Raw genomic sequence first — 19235 nt, forward strand, 5'->3', positions numbered from 1 at the left:
TTTCACCTCTTCAACTTATCTTATGGCTCCAGTTTACCAACACTATTATGATCAATGTCTTTCTGAACTTTCCTGCCCTGTTTTGCTGAAGCTGCAAATGCACTCTTTCCTCTTTCCCCAAATCCTTACTATATTGAAATCAAGGCACATTGCACAATCTTCCACCCATTTAAAATCAACCGGTTAGTGACCCTGTTACAAATAGAAGACAAAGAAATTGCATATGAATGTGTTAAGTGTTTGTAGCCTAATAGTCACACAGTGTAATTTCAGGGTAAATGGATAGACATGCCAATGAAACAATCCCAATGTGAGAAATTGATTACAAATATCTTTCTCATTGTTCTACTGCTTGACTGGTCATGCATGGATTGAGAAGTATATTATTGTTTGGCAATGTCTGAATATAATTAATGAATCTAGTCTGTGTCTGCTTACCTTAGATCAAGAAGTGAGTGAAAGTTTGTACTGGTGATAAATTAATCTAAAGTAATGATATGGTTCAGACATATTAGGGGAGAATTTCCTGGGTCTGCACTCAGTTGGGTTTGATTGCCTGGGCCCAGCCAATATTAGACAATCAGGTGGTGTCTGCAGAAGTTCCTCTGTAGGCGTACACTCCGACCTACCCAATTTTCTGATATCTGCTACACCGAAGCAATCCAGTTTGTCTGGGTGCATACCCAGGAAAATCTACCCTTTTAACTGAAATATATAGTGCACAAACTTGAACCTAAAGTCTCTGTTACAACCTTAGCTAGCACAGAAAATGAAAACAGATGATTTACAGTTGTGCAGTGGTCTCAAGAGTAAACCTCACAGTGATGAAGAAATCTTCTCATTGTTTGTGAGAACTTCTGGCATCTGTGGGTAATATAATCTGCAAGTTCTGAAACTAATATTGCCAAAAGATGAAATTCAGAAAGGCTCAAATCAGAGGTGTTTCCTTCAAATGCATTTAAGGAGTGTTAGATTTTAGTTTCTCCTTGGTAGCTGTGATGTCTTTGCTATTGTTGCTCTGCCAAAAAATTCCATTGTATCTATTACACATTAGCTGTCAGAAAAACCTGAAGCCATTTCATTTTTGTATCTGCATTTTGTGACATTTTTCCAACTTTAATTCACAGGCATATCAATCCTATAAAATGCCAGTTCTTTGTATTTTTACAATGCAAATGCCTCCTACCTTGGTGAGAGAGTGCTTTGGTAAGCCAAATGAACCAAATGAGAAATTACTCTAATATTGATGCTTTTTAAGGCTGAGGTTATGAGATCCACTCTAATACACAAGAATAATAATGTAGTGTATCAGAATAAGACACTGAAGAAATTAACCTGGAAATTACTGTTAGCAATGTTAGCACACAAACCCTTAACACATTCATATGGCATTCTTGTATCTGCTAATTTAACATTTTAAATGAATGGGTTGATGCCTCTAAAAATATTGAACAAAAGAATGTCAGGCCATTGCACTGTGTCTGAACGGTATTAACCGCACAAATTAATTTCTAAGCTACGCTGTCTTCCTGAAATTTGCATAGTGTGTTTATCAGATGTCACTGTCACCAGAAACGCTTTACATTAATTAATGAGTCATTTTGTAAAACCATGTCTCAGCAATGAAGTAGCTTTAAAGCAGGAAAATCTGTCTATTTCAGTATTTCTATTCTTTCTCCTCTTTATGTTTCCCACTTCCCTTTTCTATGACATGGGAACCATTAACTTTATTAGTAAAAGGAGCTCATGGGCTCCAAGGGAGTCATAAATGTAGTTTATGGCCTTGCTCCATCTTACTGAAATGAGCATCTTCCATTAAGGTTATAACTAAGTTTTTCCAAACTAACTGCATCAACCACAAGATTCAGCCGTTTCCCTATAGGCAAGGGGGACCCTGATAGTTCTATTTCAATCTCGTTTAAGCAGAGACCCAGATGTCCAGTGACAGACCTGGGCCTGGTGAACTGAACTCTTGTAAAATTGCCCTGTTTATATTAGGGACTGGAAGTATTTGGATTAGGTAGTTATAATTCCTCGGAGCAGAAAAAGGTTCGTAAACATCAGACGTTGCATGTTTATGCAACATAATCAGGCTTTTGTTGTCGCTTTCTGACAGAGTGCTAAATGAATGCAAGTCGTTCTTGTTTATTGTTAACATATTGCACTCAGTGGGCTGAATTTTGCCGGCGCTCAGCGTACGGGTTTGGAGGCGGGTCTGCTGTCAAAATCGAAATAATTGACAGTGGGTTGGGAACCCGCTCCGAACCCGCCTCCATGTAAGTTTCCAAAGTGTCGCATCTGCGATTTCAGAACAGACCCGACACCAAGTGGCGGGGGAGGCATTTAAGATACTTAACTGCTTGTTAAGTGCTTGTTTACTACTATTTTGCCAGCCTTTTTCTATTTTACCACATTTTTAACAAGGTTCACGTCAGGTAAGTAGATCGATTCTCTATGTCTCCCCGTTGCTATGAATAGGTGACAGCTGCAAAAGTGGTATGAAAGCTACCATTTCACAGCTGGTCACTTTCCAATGTCAGAAACTTGAGCCTTCATGACTTGGAAGAAACTTTTGAGCTGTATGCAGTTTGAAAGTGTTTGGAGTAAACTCTCTAACCAGTGTCACCTCATTGGAGCAACCTTTCTCACCACTGACAGATCACTTCTCTCATCTCAACTTCAGCTGCCATACATTCCAGCAACATCGGTGTCCTTGAAAAAATTTCACCATGGTCCTCTGAATCCCTCCACGATCAGCCCCAACACCAACATCACCAGGCACACCAACAATAATACCAACCTTCTCCGCAATCACCTGATGCTGCACAGGACACAGGGCATCAGCACCCGACAACATTGCTGCTCGGGAGGCCAATGATGACATCACCATGGCCAGATTTACTTCACTTGACACTGTACACCTTGGCTGCCACATGATGCGCCAGGTTGACACCACCCCACATCTGCACCATAAAACATTCCTACAATGACCAAGCCATTCCTTTCACACTCATCACCATTGCAGGGGATATCGTTATGTCTCACCATTCACTGCAACTCACGAAGACACTTCCAAAAGTGAGCACAGATCTATCCATTAAGGCAAAGTGTTGAAAATAAAGATTTCAATGTTTGACAACACATTAACAGAAAATTTACATGAACATTGTATAAAACACCCAAGTGCCTACCTTTGTGTGTTGTTAGTTGGTATGATTGCACTTGGATGAGGGTGAGTGTGAGGGGTGTCTAGTGAGATGGGGAAGTGATAATGTAGATAGAGAGGGATGGGTGGAGGTGCAAGGTAAGTTGGTGTGAGTAAGGATGTGCAGGAGCCGGGTAGGGAAGGCAGAGTGATGGGGATGTGATGAGTGGCACAGAAAGATGAGGTTGAGTGTGGCTTTGCAGTAAAGTTTCCTCATCTACTGAGATCATTGAAAGGTTTGCGTCACTGCAGCCAGATACTCCTGACTACATCCCTGCTTGTGTCCTCCTGTGCAATGTGCAACCAGGCTACGATGGTCTCCTGGGGCGGTCTCTTCCGCCCTTGGAAGAGAACCTCCCTGTGTGCTGTGACTCCCTCCATAAGCATATGGAGGGAGTCATGCGAGAGCCTGGGTGCAGCCGTTCACCTTTGTGCAGTGCTTGTCAGTATTTGAAGCACCTCAATGCTGCAGAACACTGACAGCACGACTGTCAGTATGAATGTGAACATGGCCCCTTTAAGGAAACCGGCTGATGGCGCGTCATCAAATGACTTCATTTCTTTTTTTAACTGGCCGGGAACCCCGCAGAGCGGGCTTAACAAGACCTATTAATGGAAGATCCTTTTTACAGAGCGGCTGCAGCCAGGAGCGGGACCAGAACCCGCCAACCACCTCTCCCGCCGCGATCCCACCTGGCGAAATCGCGGCCACAGTATCTGTCTATATTCTTTTCAAAATGAGAAATATAGCTGGCAAACCATAGACTAGGATAACAACTGTCTCATCAACTCAAGGGATTTTCCAACTGCCGCAAATTAAACAGAAGAGTCTTTTTTATATCCAAGAAAAGAGTTACCATGACTTCTTGGATTATGAATATATAACTTCTGAACTGTCAAATACAAGATCGTTTAAGTTTGAATTATCTCTCAAGTCTGTAACTGACAAAACTTATATTATTGAATCAGAACAGGCACAGCACAGCAGTTCTGGCTTTAGCGGGCTGTTAAACTCCGTATGCATTATGCCTGGATTTTCTTGAACTGGAGGAAGGCCCCAAAATTACAAGCCCCTTTATTGCCATTGAGGAGCCCAAATTAGATAACCTTCCCTATGGGAGCATCAAGGGATTAAGGGAAGGGAAAGCCAGAGGCCTCCTTCAAGCTCAGGGCAGCCTGTGGAGGAGCAGTGAATGACAGACCGCAACTTCAGAATTTCCGCGTTAGGCTCCGCATGCGCTAAATCCTGAACTTGCGGTCAGTTTCAAAGGTGAAATGACAGCAAACACTGCCAGTTCGCCGTCATCAGGACCGTAAATTCCGGGCCAATGTATCTTGTAATGCAGCCTCTGATAGAAGGTATCTCTTAGAGCCAGCATTCCAATAGAATCATAGAATGATAGAGCACAGAAGGAGGCCTTTCAGCCCATCGTGCCTGTGCCAGCTATCCAATTAATCCCACTTCCCTGCTGTTTCCCCCTAGCCCTGTAAATGTTTCCCTTCAAGTATTTATCCAATTCTCTTTTGAATATCAATATTGAATCTGCTTCCACCACCCTTTCAGGCTGTGCATTCCAGATCACAACTCGCTGTGTAAAAAAATGTTTCCTCATGTCGCCTCCAGTTCTTTTGCCAATCACCTTAAATCTGTGTCCTCTGGTTACCGGCCCTTCTGCCAGTGGGAACAGTTTCTCCTTATTTACTCTATCAAAACCATTCATGATTTTGAATACCTCTACCAAATCTCCTCTTAACCTTCTCTGCTCTAAGGAGAACAACCCCAGCTTCTCCAGTCCCTCCGCTTAACTGAAGTCCCTCATCCCTGGTACCATTCTAGTAAATCTCTTCTACACCTTCCTAAATAAAGTATGGTGCCCAGAATTGAAAACAATACTCGAGGGGAGGTCTAACTAGTGTTTTATAAAGGTTTAGCATAACTTCCTTGCTTTTGTACTCTTTTCCTCTATTAATAATGCTTTTTATATTAATAAAGGAACTTTTTGCAACGTGTGTGACACAGTATATTGTAAATCTTTCATCATTTAAAAATGGAAAATGGCCTCATGTACTGCACCAGTGGGTGGTTCTGTAAAGGTAATGTTACGTGGCGGATTGAAAACAATGAGGTGCCGTCTAATGTTACATGCCAGCCCATAACTAACCCTCAGCAATCAGCTGGTGCTCCTTTCTAAAAATGTGTATTTTCTACCTCCCAAATACCAACAAACTGAGCAGAAGTACCTCAAAAGAACACGAGGCCCAAATGTGAAAGCTATACTGTCTGAATGAAAACAAGTGTGCAAAGACACGTTGCCCTCCCGCCCCACCCATCACTACCGACATGGAGCAGAAATTTTGTATAACTGCCACAAGCTCATGTCAACCCTCCCCCCTCACTGATCAAAAATTACAAGAGAAAACTATAACCTTCCCCCCAATTAGGCAGAAAAATTGGAAGATGGGACCAACCCCCACTGGAGTTCCCAACCTCTTGAGAGAATAGAGAGATTATGAGCTTGCCCCTCCGACTCGTCCTCTTTCTCCCTCGTCCTCCTCACTCCTCTGCCTCCTATTATTCCACCCTCCTATCTACTTCCTTTCCCCTTCCCATGCCAACTCAATTATCCCCTACCCTCTAACCCTGCTTGGCCTAAAGGCTGCATTTGGTCTTGACCCCCTGTGTGCAATACCACAGCAGGCTGACTAGTACTTAAATAAGATTAGTATTGCCAAATTACAAGATACTATTTTAAACAATGAAAGCAAAAATACTGTACTGGTATTTCAAACACAAATCAGTATATTCTGTGTTAATAAAAATGCATTTGCATAGTAACAATGACAAATAAATATTTTGTGTATACTCAGTATAGAAAATTAACCCAACTTTTAAAAATTGTAATAAGGTCCCAAAGTCACAAAATAAATCATAGAATCATCAAATTATAGAACAGAAGGAGGTAATTCGGTCACCATGCCTGTGACAGTCCTAACTCTTCTACTCTGATCCGAGTTCTCTGTTTTTTCCCTTTATTCTTTTATATTCCTCCTTTTCAAATATTTATATTGCATCAAATGTAAAATTACATTTCTATGTGCCAAAGTTAGAAATCTTAAAATATGGATTTGAAACCTGGGTATACCAGGGATTCCAAAGCAAATTCAATTAATAAAGTCAATGATGCAGAAGGAGTAGTTCAGAAGCTGATGAATTGAATCAATTTCAAGATCTTTCCACCCTCCTTCCACCAACTTTTTGGCAGAATTGCGATGGGCGGGAGTGGGAAATGGGTCAAGAAATGTGCTCCTTCCAGTTCCCACCCGAAGTGACGGGTGACATACAATACATCCACTGATCTGCCTATTTTCCATCATTTGTAGGGGGGTGGGGGGATGGAATTAAGTTTTAAAAACCAGAACGCCTATGCAATTGATCATTGAGTGAGTGAAAGCACAAGCTATGGCTCTGGCAATACATATGCTGTAGTAGGCTTGCAGAAACCATTCTTTCCCCTCACCTCCCCCACAGTCAGGCTCCTCTGTGAGATCGGCAATCCGGCCAAGATGGTGCAAATGACCCATAGTCCAGAAAAGTGGCCGGGATCAGAGGTGCATCTTTGTGATCTATCACTCCGAAGATGCACGCCAATTTTGCACAAGTGGAAAATATAGGCCCGTGTGTCACTGAACAATTAAAACTTGTTTTACAATCCTATGCAACATTTACAACATTTTAAAATTAACATTTAAAATTTAAACAATGAGGTCTTTCATTTTCATATAATAGTGGAGATTAATTCATTGGAATTACTAATGACCTTAACAAGGCCTTTAATAAGTAAAAATAGCTTTTGTTACTAATGTTTTGGTAAGATTCTTTATTCCCATTTTGGAGTAATATGAATGATCAGCACATGGTTTAATGTTGCGGTTAGCACTTTCTAGCTACCTTTCATCACTGTTTATTTACATCTACATTTTCATTAAAATTGGCAAAGAAAGGAATTTTATCCCTAATATATTTTACATGAATGCATACCCAAGGATAAAAGAACGGGAACACTTTTTCTGTTTAGAAATGGTGCTTTCTGCATATTGATATAGATGGGCAAATGCAGGATGTTCTTGCACAGGCACACAGCCTATTATTTCTGATGGATAGAACTGATAAGTTTCCTATTAGGTCACATTTCAAACCATTTGTATTATTGGATGCCTGTGCATTCAACCATGACTTTTTCACCCAAGCCCATCAGTTATATGTCACTTCACAATGAATTTAGCACTTGTCATTGCATTGAATTTAGGACCTGTGATTCCGATATATGCAGAGTATTTTTTCTTTATTATGCTTTTGGGATTTATTGCATTTCTCCCTTTATGAAACTACTCTCAAAAGTACAGTTATAGAGTCCCCAACCCCATCCCAAAATGGGCTTTCTTCAAATTGTTGCTTCGTAGCATTATAAAGATTTTCCAGTTTTAAGTTAACTGCTAATTGACATTTCTAAACCACTTTCACACACCATAAGTCATTACACCATGAGCTTCTACAGTCTTAAGCATGAGTCAGGGTGGAGGTAGTTGATGTTACGGAGGTAGAAGTTGGCAGTCTTTGCGATCAAGAGGAGATGGGTTTGGAAACTCAGCTCAGGGTTAAACAGGATGTCAGGGTTGTGAACAGTCTGGTTCAGCATGAGACAGTAGCCAGGAGGGGGATGGAATCAGTGGCAAAGGTACAGAGTTTGTGGTGGGGGAGAAGACAACGGTTTCAGTCTTGCCAATATTAATTTGGAAGAAATTGTGGCTCATCCAAAACAAGCAGTCTGACAACACAGAGGCAGTAAGGTGGTGGTGAGGTAGAGCTGGGTGTCATCTGCATACAAGTATAAGCTGACCCTATGCCTGTGGATGATGTCGCCAAGGGGCAGCTTCCACATGTATGCAGACGACATCCAATGCTACCTCTCCACCACCAGAGAGGGTTAAGAATAGAGCCTTGAGGAACGGTAATGGTAGAGAAGCCATTGCTGGAGATACTCGCATATTATTTTGTTGTAAATCAGAGGTGTTTAAATTATGGACTGTGAGTAATGTGTGGCCCTGGCAATCTGGCCCACGAAACCAAGTACAGCTTTCTCACAGAACAGAGCAAAAAATTCAAACAGTCATATCAAATTGAAGCAGTTAGTTTGTAACTTAGCATGGAATGAGGGTCAGAGGTTTGTTTAGGAGTATTTCTAAATTTGATACTTTGTATTGTAATTCTCTTTATATGGGGTCCATGGGGATACATGAAAAACAGCTAAATGACCCATTAAAGAAAAATCTTTGGACAACCCTGTTGAAAATGGTATTAATCACTGCGATCATTATGGAATATCCCAATCAATCAATGCAATAATGAGTAAATAGAAATGGCCACAAGAATATAAGAAAAACATAAAATGCCCTCCTTCCAGAGATCACTGCAATCCACCCTGTCACAAGGTGCAGTAAACTACCACTTTTCCATCACTGCAAAATGGTTTCTGTTCTGCTGAGACATAAAAGTAACAGTATAACTCCAGTATAACTGGTGATTACCATTCACCATCACTTCTGTAGAATCACTGAGCAGAGCCAGTGCTAAATCAACACTGGAAGTATAGACACACACAGTGTAGGAATAGGAGTAGGCCATCAACCCCTCAAGCCTGTTCCGCCATTCAATTAGATCATGACTGATCTGTGTCTTAACTCCTTCTACCCGCTTGGTTCCGTAACCCTTAATACCCTTGCCTAACAAAAAATCTATCAATCTCAGTTTTGAAATTTTCACTTGACCTAGCCTCAACAGCTTTTTGGGGAGAGAGTTCCAGATTTCCACGACCCTTTGTGTAAAGAAGTGCTTTCTGACATCACCCCTGATAATGAGAATTAGCGCCTAGCTCTAATTTTATTGTTATGCCCCCTTGTTCTGGGCTCTCCCACCAGAGGAAACTGTTTATCTCTACCTACCCTATCAAATCCTTTAATCATCTTAAACACCTCAATTAGATCACCCCTTAATCTGCTATATTCACGAGAATAGAAGTCCAGTCTATGCAACCGAACCACATAATTTAACACTTTTAGCCCCAGTATCATTCTGGTGAATCTGCGCTGCTCACCCTCCAAGGCCAATATATCTTTCCTGAGGTGCGGTGTCCAGAACTGGATGCAGCACTCCAGATGGGGTCTAACCAGAGCTCTATTCAGCGGTAACATAACTTCCACCCCTTGTTATTCCAGTCCTCTTGAGATAAAGGCCAACATTCCATTAGCCTTTTTAATTAATTTTTGTAGCTGTCCACAAGCTTTTAGTGATATCTGTACTTGGGCCCCTAAATCTCTCTGCTCTTCCACAGTTCCCAGCTTCTCGCCATTTAGAAAATACTCGATCGATCTTTCTTAGGTCCAAAGTGGATGACCTCACATTTCCCACATTGTCCCTTTGCACGTCCTAAATAACTACTATGTCAAAAAAGAATACATGCATGATCACAAAACTTTAAGTTGAATTTGGTTCTGACTATATAGTGTAAACCATGTCAGGACTTCTTCTGAACTTTAAATAAAATGCGCACTTTATCAGTGCAGCCCTAAAATTAGATAGATAATAAAAAAAACACTTGAGGCCAGAAAATAAGTACAGCTACTGGTACCCAATAACAAACATTATATTAAATGTGATTTACTTTTCCAACTACAAGTTCACATTCATTAACCTCTGTATACCATGTACTGGTCTTTATTCTAGAAACATCAGCAGAGTTGTAAAGGTCCTTAAATGTCAGGAAAATATTATCTCCTGGAAAATAATAAGTAACAATGAAAATAATGAATGGACTGAGCAGCAGTGCTGAGCCTAGAGTTTCTGGTAAACTTAAACTGCATAAAATCTGCTGAGGTCAGATTTGGCTCCATGCTCTCCCCTGTGAAAATTAGAACATTTCTGCCTAATGACCCGTGTCTGATATTGAACGTTAATATATTGACATTACTGGAAATTATAGAATTTTTGTCCAAAAACTATGACTTGTTTTACCCAACTAAGCAATATTGAGTTTTCTTTAGATAAAATCTCTAATCTTAAAAAATCCAGAAAAACTAATGTAAAAGATGTTAGAAAGATATTAAGAGTACCTGGTAATGATTATGTCTACTTTTTTATGACTACTTGGTTTCAGTACGAATAATGATTTATGTAGAATTAGGCATAGGTCACTTTTTCATGCGAGAAACAGGAAAAATAAAGATTCTGACCTTTGCATGAAGGTTGCTCGATTGTTTCTGGTGATCTCCATCCAGGAGGTAAGGAACTACTTGCTCATATTGTTGCAGCTGCTTTAGATGGTCTCGTTGCCGAGGCGATGACAATTTACTGGACAAAATATTGCCTGTAAGTACATCATTGTTATTAGAGATCAGGAAATGGATGGACCATGTTCCCACATGTACCATAATGTGGCAAATTGCTCAGATGCATTTATGTGTCAAGAGGGAAAAATATACGGTTACACCTTGTAGCAGTAGGTAAAGTGCAGTATATTAAGCCATACATTATAAATTCTCCTGCAACTAAGATCCTCACCAACTTAGAATCAAATGAGCAAAGCCTCAGCTTTCCCCCAAATAAGACCAAACTCTAGCTTACAACACCGAGAAGTTACAGCCTTCCTGTGGCAAATGCAATTGTCTCTCCCATTGCTTTTAAACATTATCAGCAAGTGATCATTTCTTCACATTGTCAATGTAATCGTTTGGACAGTCCCAATCCAATTCCATAATCGCGGAGCAATTAACTCTACATTGGCAATCTTAGTAAGAAAGAACTAAGAATAGTTGGTGTAGAAATTTGAAGCATTATACCAATGAAGTTGGGTTTAAGGCATATTACTGGGGCAGTGTAGAGGCATCTTCCCCTGCTTCTAATTCATGCTGTATCTAAACTAGAGACATTTGATAATTACACTGGGTGTAGAATGTGAAAAAAACTATATTTCCCAGCCTCAACATATTTTACTGTATTGAACACAAAAATTAAGTAGACAATTCGAATTTTTATTCAAATTAAATATTTAGAACATAGCATAATGGCACAAACTAAATATTATGCTATCTACCTATCCAGAAATTTGTAAGCACTTCTGAGTGTGTTTAATTTAATAAAATGAGATTTGTAAATGAGCAGTTTCCAACCTTGTTAGACTTCATAATCTTGGCTTTGTGATGACACACACTAATACCAAAGTATTGTAAAAGGAATTAAAAGTTAAGCCCTTGCCACAGTACCGAAACGGCTCTCGTCAAAGTCACAAATGACATCCTTTGTGACTGTGACAAAGGTAAACTATCCCTCCTCGTCCTTCTTGACTTGTCTGCAGCCTTTGACATGGTTGACCACGCCATCCTTCTCCAACGCCTCTCTACCATCATCCAGCTGGGTAGGACTGCACTCGCCTGGTTCCATTCTTATCTATCTAATCATAGCCAGAGGATCACCTGCAACAGCTTCTCTTCCCGCTCCCGCATCGTTACCTCTGGTGTCCCCCAAGGATCTATCCTTGGCCCCCTCCTATTTCTTATCTACATGTTGCCCCTTGGCGACATCATCCGAAAACACAGCGTCAGTTTCCACATGTACACTGACGACACCCAGCTCTACTTCACTACTTCTTCGCTCGACCCCTCCACAGTGTCTAAATTGGCAGACTACTTGTCCGACATACAGTGACATCTGCGCTCCCCTAATTCTGCCCTCTTGAGGATCCCTGATTATAATCGCTCAACCTTTGGTGGCCATGCCTTCTGTTGCCTAGGCCCTAAGCTCTGGAATTCCCTGCCTAAACCTGTCCGCCTCACTACCTCTCTTTCCTCCTTTAAGACGCTCCTTAAAACCTACCTCTTTGGCCAAGCTTTTGGTCACCTGCCCTTATTTATCATTATGTGGATCGGTGTCAAATATTTTTTTTTGTCTTAAAGTACTCCTGTGCAGCGCCGTGGGACAGTTTACTACGTTAAAGGCGCTATATAAATACACGTTGTTGTTGTTGTTGTCAGACCAGCTCAGTCAGCAGTGCAGCAGTTAGGTACTGTACTGCCTGATGCTCAAATTCATATTACTTCATTTGAATTTATTTATCGGAATAAAAAATTGGTTGCACTTAAACCAATTTGAACACATTCGTACAATACTGTCAGACATTAGGTAGCAGGAATGAGAACCAATGTGAACTGGCTGTTCATTTGCCTTTAGAACTGAGCGTCATTTCTATAAAATAATCACAATCAGAAAAATAACAATAAAGGAATCAATTATTACCGAACATATGGAAACAAAGGATAAGAAAAGATCAGCTGAGACCATTATTATTACTCTTAGTATTCCAGAAAATAGAAATGGAGTTTGTCAAAACATTAGCGACACTTATGATGAGTTTAAGCAGCTCTCTCACTGGGGTGACCAGATAGAATGACAGGGAGTGGCAGAGTCTCTTCCCTATCAATCTCCATTAAGAATAGATTATGATTGATCTGTGTGAAGATCAATAATGCCTTATAATCTAATTTCTCATTTGCTGAGATATAAACCCTAATCCTTTCAATTAAGAATACGGAAAAAGCACTTACTCTTGGGAATACAGAAATGGATTAAAATGAGGCTGTTACTTGGCATTTCCTCAATTAAGACATTCAGATAGCATCACACTTCACAAAGATAAACGTTGAATAGTTTCAACACATTTGAATCTTACGGTTGTGCTGCTGCCATTAACTCCCACCTTTTAAGCAACTCATTCCTTTTTTAAAAACTTTATGGACATTTTGTGGCAAAGAATTCCACGTTCTAATCACCCTCTGCATAAACAATTTTTTCAGCTTCCCCTTTCATTCTTTTTGTGATTATCTTAAATATGTGCTCTCTTCATTACCATTTTGTTCACTAGTGGAAACAATCTGTCATTATTTATTTACCTTTTCATAACCCTTCCACCAGGTCATCCCTTAACCTTCTCAGTTCTAGTGAAAATAACCCTAACATCTCGAGCTTCTTTTCATAACTGTAATCCTTCATCTCTGATAAAATCCGAGTGAATCTCTCCTGCACTTTGATTTTATGTACTTCCTAAAATGGGGTGCCCAACACTCCAACGGAGGCCCCTGATTAAGTTCTTGTACAAGTTCTACATTACCTCCTTTCATTTGTATTCTATCCCTCTAGGTACAAAGTCAAGGATTTTGTGTACCTTTTTGTTTTCATGTCCTACCATCTTTAATGACCTGTGTATCTGCACACCAAGATCCCACTGTTCCACTACTCCTTTTAAAATCCTACAATTTAAGGTGTATTTCCTTTCCCTAGTCATTTTTTACACTGAACTGCATCTGTAACTTATTTGCCTACCTTGCTAGCCCATGTATATCCTCCTGCAGTCTTTCACAACCCTCTTATCAATTTACCATACTATCCGCAAATGTTGATATTGTTCCCTCAATTCCTAAGTCCAGATCAGCTGTAAAAGAAGCAAATGGGATCCTTGACTTTTATAAATAGAGGGCTAGAGTATAAAAGCAAGGAAATTAAGCTAACCCTTTATAAATCTGGTTAGGCCTCAGCTGGAATATTGTGACCAATTCTGGGCACCACACTTTAGGAAGAATGTCAAAGCCTTGGAGAGGGTCCAGAGGAGAATTATCAGAATTATACCAGGGATGACGGACTCCAGTTCTGTGGAGAGACTGGAGAAGATTGGATTGGTCTCCTTAGAGCAGAGAAGATTATGGGGACACTTATTCCGGCCACACTTATCATAGGCAGCCGCCTACATTGGGCAAAGGACACTAACCATTTGCCATTACCATTGAATTCAATTACAAAAACATGGCTTATATCACTTTAAGCATGCTGGCTATTTCAGACAGCTGGCAATCTAATGATGGTCATGACTGCTGTGTTATTGGAGTACGTAGCCAGAGACAAAACATAGGAGGTGGAAGCTTTGTCATGAAATATTAATAATCTACCCTGTATCACATTCTGTTTTACATTGTACATTTCACAGGGTGGGAATTCTTACAGCTCGGGAAGATATTACAAATATTCGGCATTTATGCTATAGTATTGCCATTTAGAAGTACGGTTACAATTAGGTTCAAACAGTGAGGAAAGGCTGATAAGTTCTTTTATATTCTGCAAAGAAAACAAAGAAGCATTTTTAATTAAAAGGAATTTTCAACAGTTAAAATTTCAATAATTGCTGAATTAGGGAACGGTAGCATAATGGTTATGTTACTGGACTAGTAATCCAGAGGCCTAGACTGATGATCCAGAGTAGGTGAGTTCAAATCCCACCAAATCCCACCACAATTTAAATTCAGTTAATTAAATAAATCTGGAATAAAAAGCCAGTATCAGTAATAGTGACCATGAAACTATCGGATTGTCGTAAAAACCCATCTGGTTCACTAATGTCCTTCAGGGAAGGAAATCTGCCGTCCTTACCTGGTCTGGCCTATATGTGACTCCAGACCCACAGCAATATGGTTGACTCTTAACTGCCCTCTGAAGTGGCCTAACAAGCCACTCAGTTGTAACAAACCGCTAGGAAAAACAGTAATAAGAATAAAACCGGATGAACCACCCAGCATCGACCTCAGCACCGGCTCCGGACACAACAGTGGCACACCCAGCCCAGTCAACCCTGCAAAGTCCTCCTCACTAACATCTGGGGACTTGTGCCAAAATTGGGAGAACTGTCCCAGACTAGTCAAGCAACAGTCTGACATAGTCATACTCACAGAATCATACCTTTCAACCAATGTCCAAGACTCCTCCATCACCATCCCTGGGTATGTCCTGTCCCACTGAAAGGACAGACCCACCAGAGGTGGTGGCACAGTGGTATACAGGCAGGAGGGAGTGGCCCTGGGAGTCCTCAACATTAACTCCGGACTCCAAGAAGTCTCATGGCTTCAGGTCAAGCGTGGGCAAGAAAACCTCCTGCTGATTACCACCTACCGCCCTCCCTCAGCTGATGAATCAGTACTCGTCCATGTTGAACACCACTTGGATGAAGCACTGAGGGTCGCAAGGGAACGGAATGTATTCTGGGTGGGGGTCTTCAATGTCCATCACCAAGAGTCACTCAGTAGCACCACTACTGACCAAACTGGCCAAGTCCTGAAGGACGTAGCTGTCAGACTGGGTCTGCGGCAGGTGGTGAAAGAACCAACACGAGGAAAAAACCTATTTGACCTCGTCCTCACCAATCTACCTGTCGCAGATGCATCTGTCAATGGTAGCATTGGTAGCAGCGACCACTGCACAGTCCTTGTGGAAATGAAGTCCCATCTTCACACTGAGGACACCCTCCATCGTGTTATGTGGCACTACCACCGTGCTCAATGGGATAGATTCAGAACCGATCTAGCAGCTCCAAACTAGGCATCCATGAGGCGCTGTGGGCCATCAGCAGCAGCAGAATTGTATTCCAACACAATCTGTAACCTCATGGCCTGGCTTATCCCTCACTCTACCTTTACGATCAAGCCAGGGGACCAACCCTGGTTCAATGAGGAATGCAGAAGAGCATGCCGGGAGCAGCACCAGGCGTACCTAAAAATGTGGTGCCAACCTGGGGAAATGGCAACACAGGACTACATGCATGCTAAAAAGCAGAAGCAGCATGCTATAGACAGAGCAAAGCGATCCCACAATCAACGAATCAGATCAAAGCTCTGCAGTCCTGCCACATCCAGTCATTAATGGTGGTGGACCATTAAACAACTAACAGGAGGAGGAGGCTCCATGAATATCCCCATCCTCAATGATGGCGGAGCCCAGCATGCGAGTGCAAAAGACAAGGCTGAAGCGTTTGCAACCATCTTCAGCCAGAAGTGCTGACTGGATAATCCATCTCGCCCTCCTCCTGAGATCTCCAATATCACAGAAGCCAGTCTTCAGCCAATTCGATTCACTCCACGTGATATCAAGAAATGGCTGAACACACTGGATACAGCAAAGGCTTTGGGTCCTGGCAACATTCCGGCTGTCGTGCTGAAGGCCTGTGCTCCAGAACTAGCCGCGCCTCTAGCCAAGCTGTTCCAGTACAGCTACAACACTGGCATCTACCCGACAAAGTGGAAAACTGCCCAGGTATGTCCTGTCCACAAAAAGCAGGACAAATCCAATCTGGCCAATTACCGCCCCATCAGTCCACTCTCAATCATCAGCAAAGTGATGGAAGGTGTCGTCGACAGTGCTATCAAGCGGCAGTTTCTCACCAATAACCTGCTCACCCATGCTCAGTTTGGGTTCTGCCAGGACCACTCAGCTCCAGACCTCATTACAGCCTTGGTCTAAACATGGACAAAAGAGCTAAATTCCAGAGGTGAGGTGAGAGTGACTGCCCTTGACATCAAGGCAGCATTTGACTGAGTGTGGCATCAAGGAGCCCTAGTAAAACCGAAGTCAATGGGAATCAGGGGGAAAACTCTCCACTGGCTGGAGCCATACCTAGCACAAAGGGAGATGGTTGTGGTGGTTGAAGGTCAATCATCACAGCCCCAGGACATCGCTGCAGGGGTTCCTCAGGGCAGTGTCCTAGGCCCAACCATCTTCAGCTGCTTCATCAATGATCTTCCCTCCATCATAAGGTCAGATGCGGGGATGTTCGCTGATGACTGCACAGTGTTCAGTGCCACTCACAACTCTTTAGATAATGAAACAGTCCATGCCCGCATGCAGCAAGACCTGGACGATGTTCAGGCTTGGACTGATAATGTGGCAAGTAACATTCGCGCCACACAAGTGCCAGGCAATGACTATCTCCAACAAGCGAGAGTCTAACCACCACCCCTTGACATTCAATGGCATTACCATCGCCAAATCCCCCACCATCAACATCCTGGGAGTCACCAGTGACCAGAAAATTAACTGGACCAGCCACATAAATACTGTGACAACAAGAGCAGGTCAGAGGCTGGGTATTCTGGGGCGATGATTGAGAGTGGACTGATGGGGCGGTAATTGGCCAGATTGGATTTGTCCTGCTTTTTGTGGACAGGACATACCTAGGCAGTTTTCCACTTTGTCGGGTAGATGCCAGTGTTGTAGCTGTACTGGAACAGCTTGGCTAGAGGCACGGCTAGTTCTGGAGCACAGGCCTTCAGCCTCCCCAAAGCCTTTTCACCATCTACAAGGCACAAGTCAGGAATGTGATGAAATACTCTCCACTTGCCTGGGTGAGTGCAGCTCCAACAACACTCAAGAAGCTCGACACCATCTAAGGCAAAGCAGCCCGCTTGATTAGCACCCCGCTTGATTAGCACCCCACCTTAAAGATTCACATCCTCCACCACCGGCGCACCATGGTTGTAGTGTGTACCATCTACAAGATGCACAGCAGCAACTCGCCAAGACTTCTTCGACAGCACCTCCCAAACCCACCACTCTACCACCTAGAAGGACAAGTGCAGCAGGCTATTGGAAACACCCTCACCTGCAAGTTCCCCTCCAAGTTACACACCATCCTGACTTGGGAATATATCGCCATTCCTTCATCGTCTCTGGGTCAAAACACTGGAACTCCCTCCCTAACAGTATTATGAGAGTAACTTCACCACATGGACTGCAGTGGTTTAAGAAGGCGGCTCATCACCACCTTCTCAAAGGCAATTAGGGATGGGCAATTAATGCTGGCCTTGCCAGCGATGCCTGCATCCCAGGAACAATTTTTTTTTAAATTGCTGAGCGGCTCTGTTGATACAGCTTTTGTATTCAATTGATTAGCTCAAAGTAATAGAACAAAGGCATGCAACACGTACTCCGATATGTGCGGTTTAGCATTCACTTCTTCTAATTTTGGAAAATTATCATCAGAGTCTACGCTATTTCATCTTTACCTTCCCTCAGGGTCCTTCTATAAATTATTAGGTTCAAATGATTTGTGAGTGATGTCAGTGAGAACTTGCTGTAAGTGTGGTGAGAAATTAAAACATTATTGTTGCTAATAATTAGAAGCATGTTGCCGATATAGTTATCAAAACCCTGGTATAGTCAAAATATTTTTCAAATGGCAATATCCATCTTAGAGAGCATGCACTCTTTCTTTAGTGAGTGGATAGGTTATTGGTTTTTCACAAAGACAAACATTGTGGTGGCAGGATAATGCCAGTTATAATCATTTCAGAGCAACAACACGACACAATTTCAGACAACTTCATTGCATTTCTCACTTGGGACTAGTTTAAAGGGTATTCATATTAATTTTTATTTGACCCCAAAAGTTATAAAGGGAGATACTGTTCACTTACCTTTGTTTGTCAATCTTCCTTTGTTCCAGTGCTTTATGTTTTAAAATTGCTGGTCAAAGGCAGTGCCTGGAATCCCTTCTTTGGTGGCAATGTGAATTGGCGTACTGTCCACGTTGTCTCTCCTTATTAATGATGACATTGGAGCACAACTGTGTGATGTCACCACAGAGCGAACTCCACACAAAATGCCTGTTCTTAAGACTGCCACTAGCCAGCCATTTAACGCATTAAACACTCAGAGTGCTCAGATATCTTCCATAGAACCATATAAAAGCTTACAGCATAGGAGAACATTCAGATTCAAGTCTGGAGCAATCCAAAACTAATCAAAATATAGTAGTCTCTTCCCATAGCCTTGTATCGTATCACAAGGATAGTGCTTTACCAAAGACCCCCCAATAAGGATCTGAGATTTAAAAAAATCAAATATGGATTAAAAATTGAAGCTATAGATTATTTATGTAAGAGAACAGAAGACTATTAATTGTGACATCCTAGTGGAAATGAAAGCATCTCCTTTATAAAAACAAATGTTTGAATGCTAATTCCAACACACTGAAATAAACTAGTGCCTCAAAATTAATCATATTTAAGAACCAATAGCTTCTGTTTTAGTGACTTCTATCCAACATTTACCTGGTGTGCAAGAGCCTTTGCATAAAGTATACCTTGACTAAGTTGATGATGCTAC

At 41.7% G+C, this 19235-nt stretch overlaps 1 protein-coding gene across 5 annotated transcripts in view; it reads right to left on the bottom strand.

Annotated features, from left to right (window-relative positions):
- adam12a (ADAM metallopeptidase domain 12a) overlaps positions 1-19235 on the bottom strand; it is a 432297-nt gene that overhangs the window by 368601 nt on the left and 44461 nt on the right. For all 5 annotated transcript variants that reach the window (XM_085994669.1, XM_085994672.1, XM_085994668.1 and 2 more), the window contains exon 2: positions 10493-10626. In XM_085994669.1, the coding sequence (XP_085850795.1) occupies positions 10493-10626 (134 nt within the window). The remainder of the gene's footprint in view (positions 1-10492; positions 10627-19235) is intronic.

This window comes from Somniosus microcephalus, chromosome 8, assembly GCF_052327205.1.
Source record: "Somniosus microcephalus isolate GS21.2 chromosome 8, FLI_Smic_1.0, whole genome shotgun sequence".
Lineage (NCBI taxonomy): Eukaryota > Metazoa > Chordata > Chondrichthyes > Squaliformes > Somniosidae > Somniosus > Somniosus microcephalus.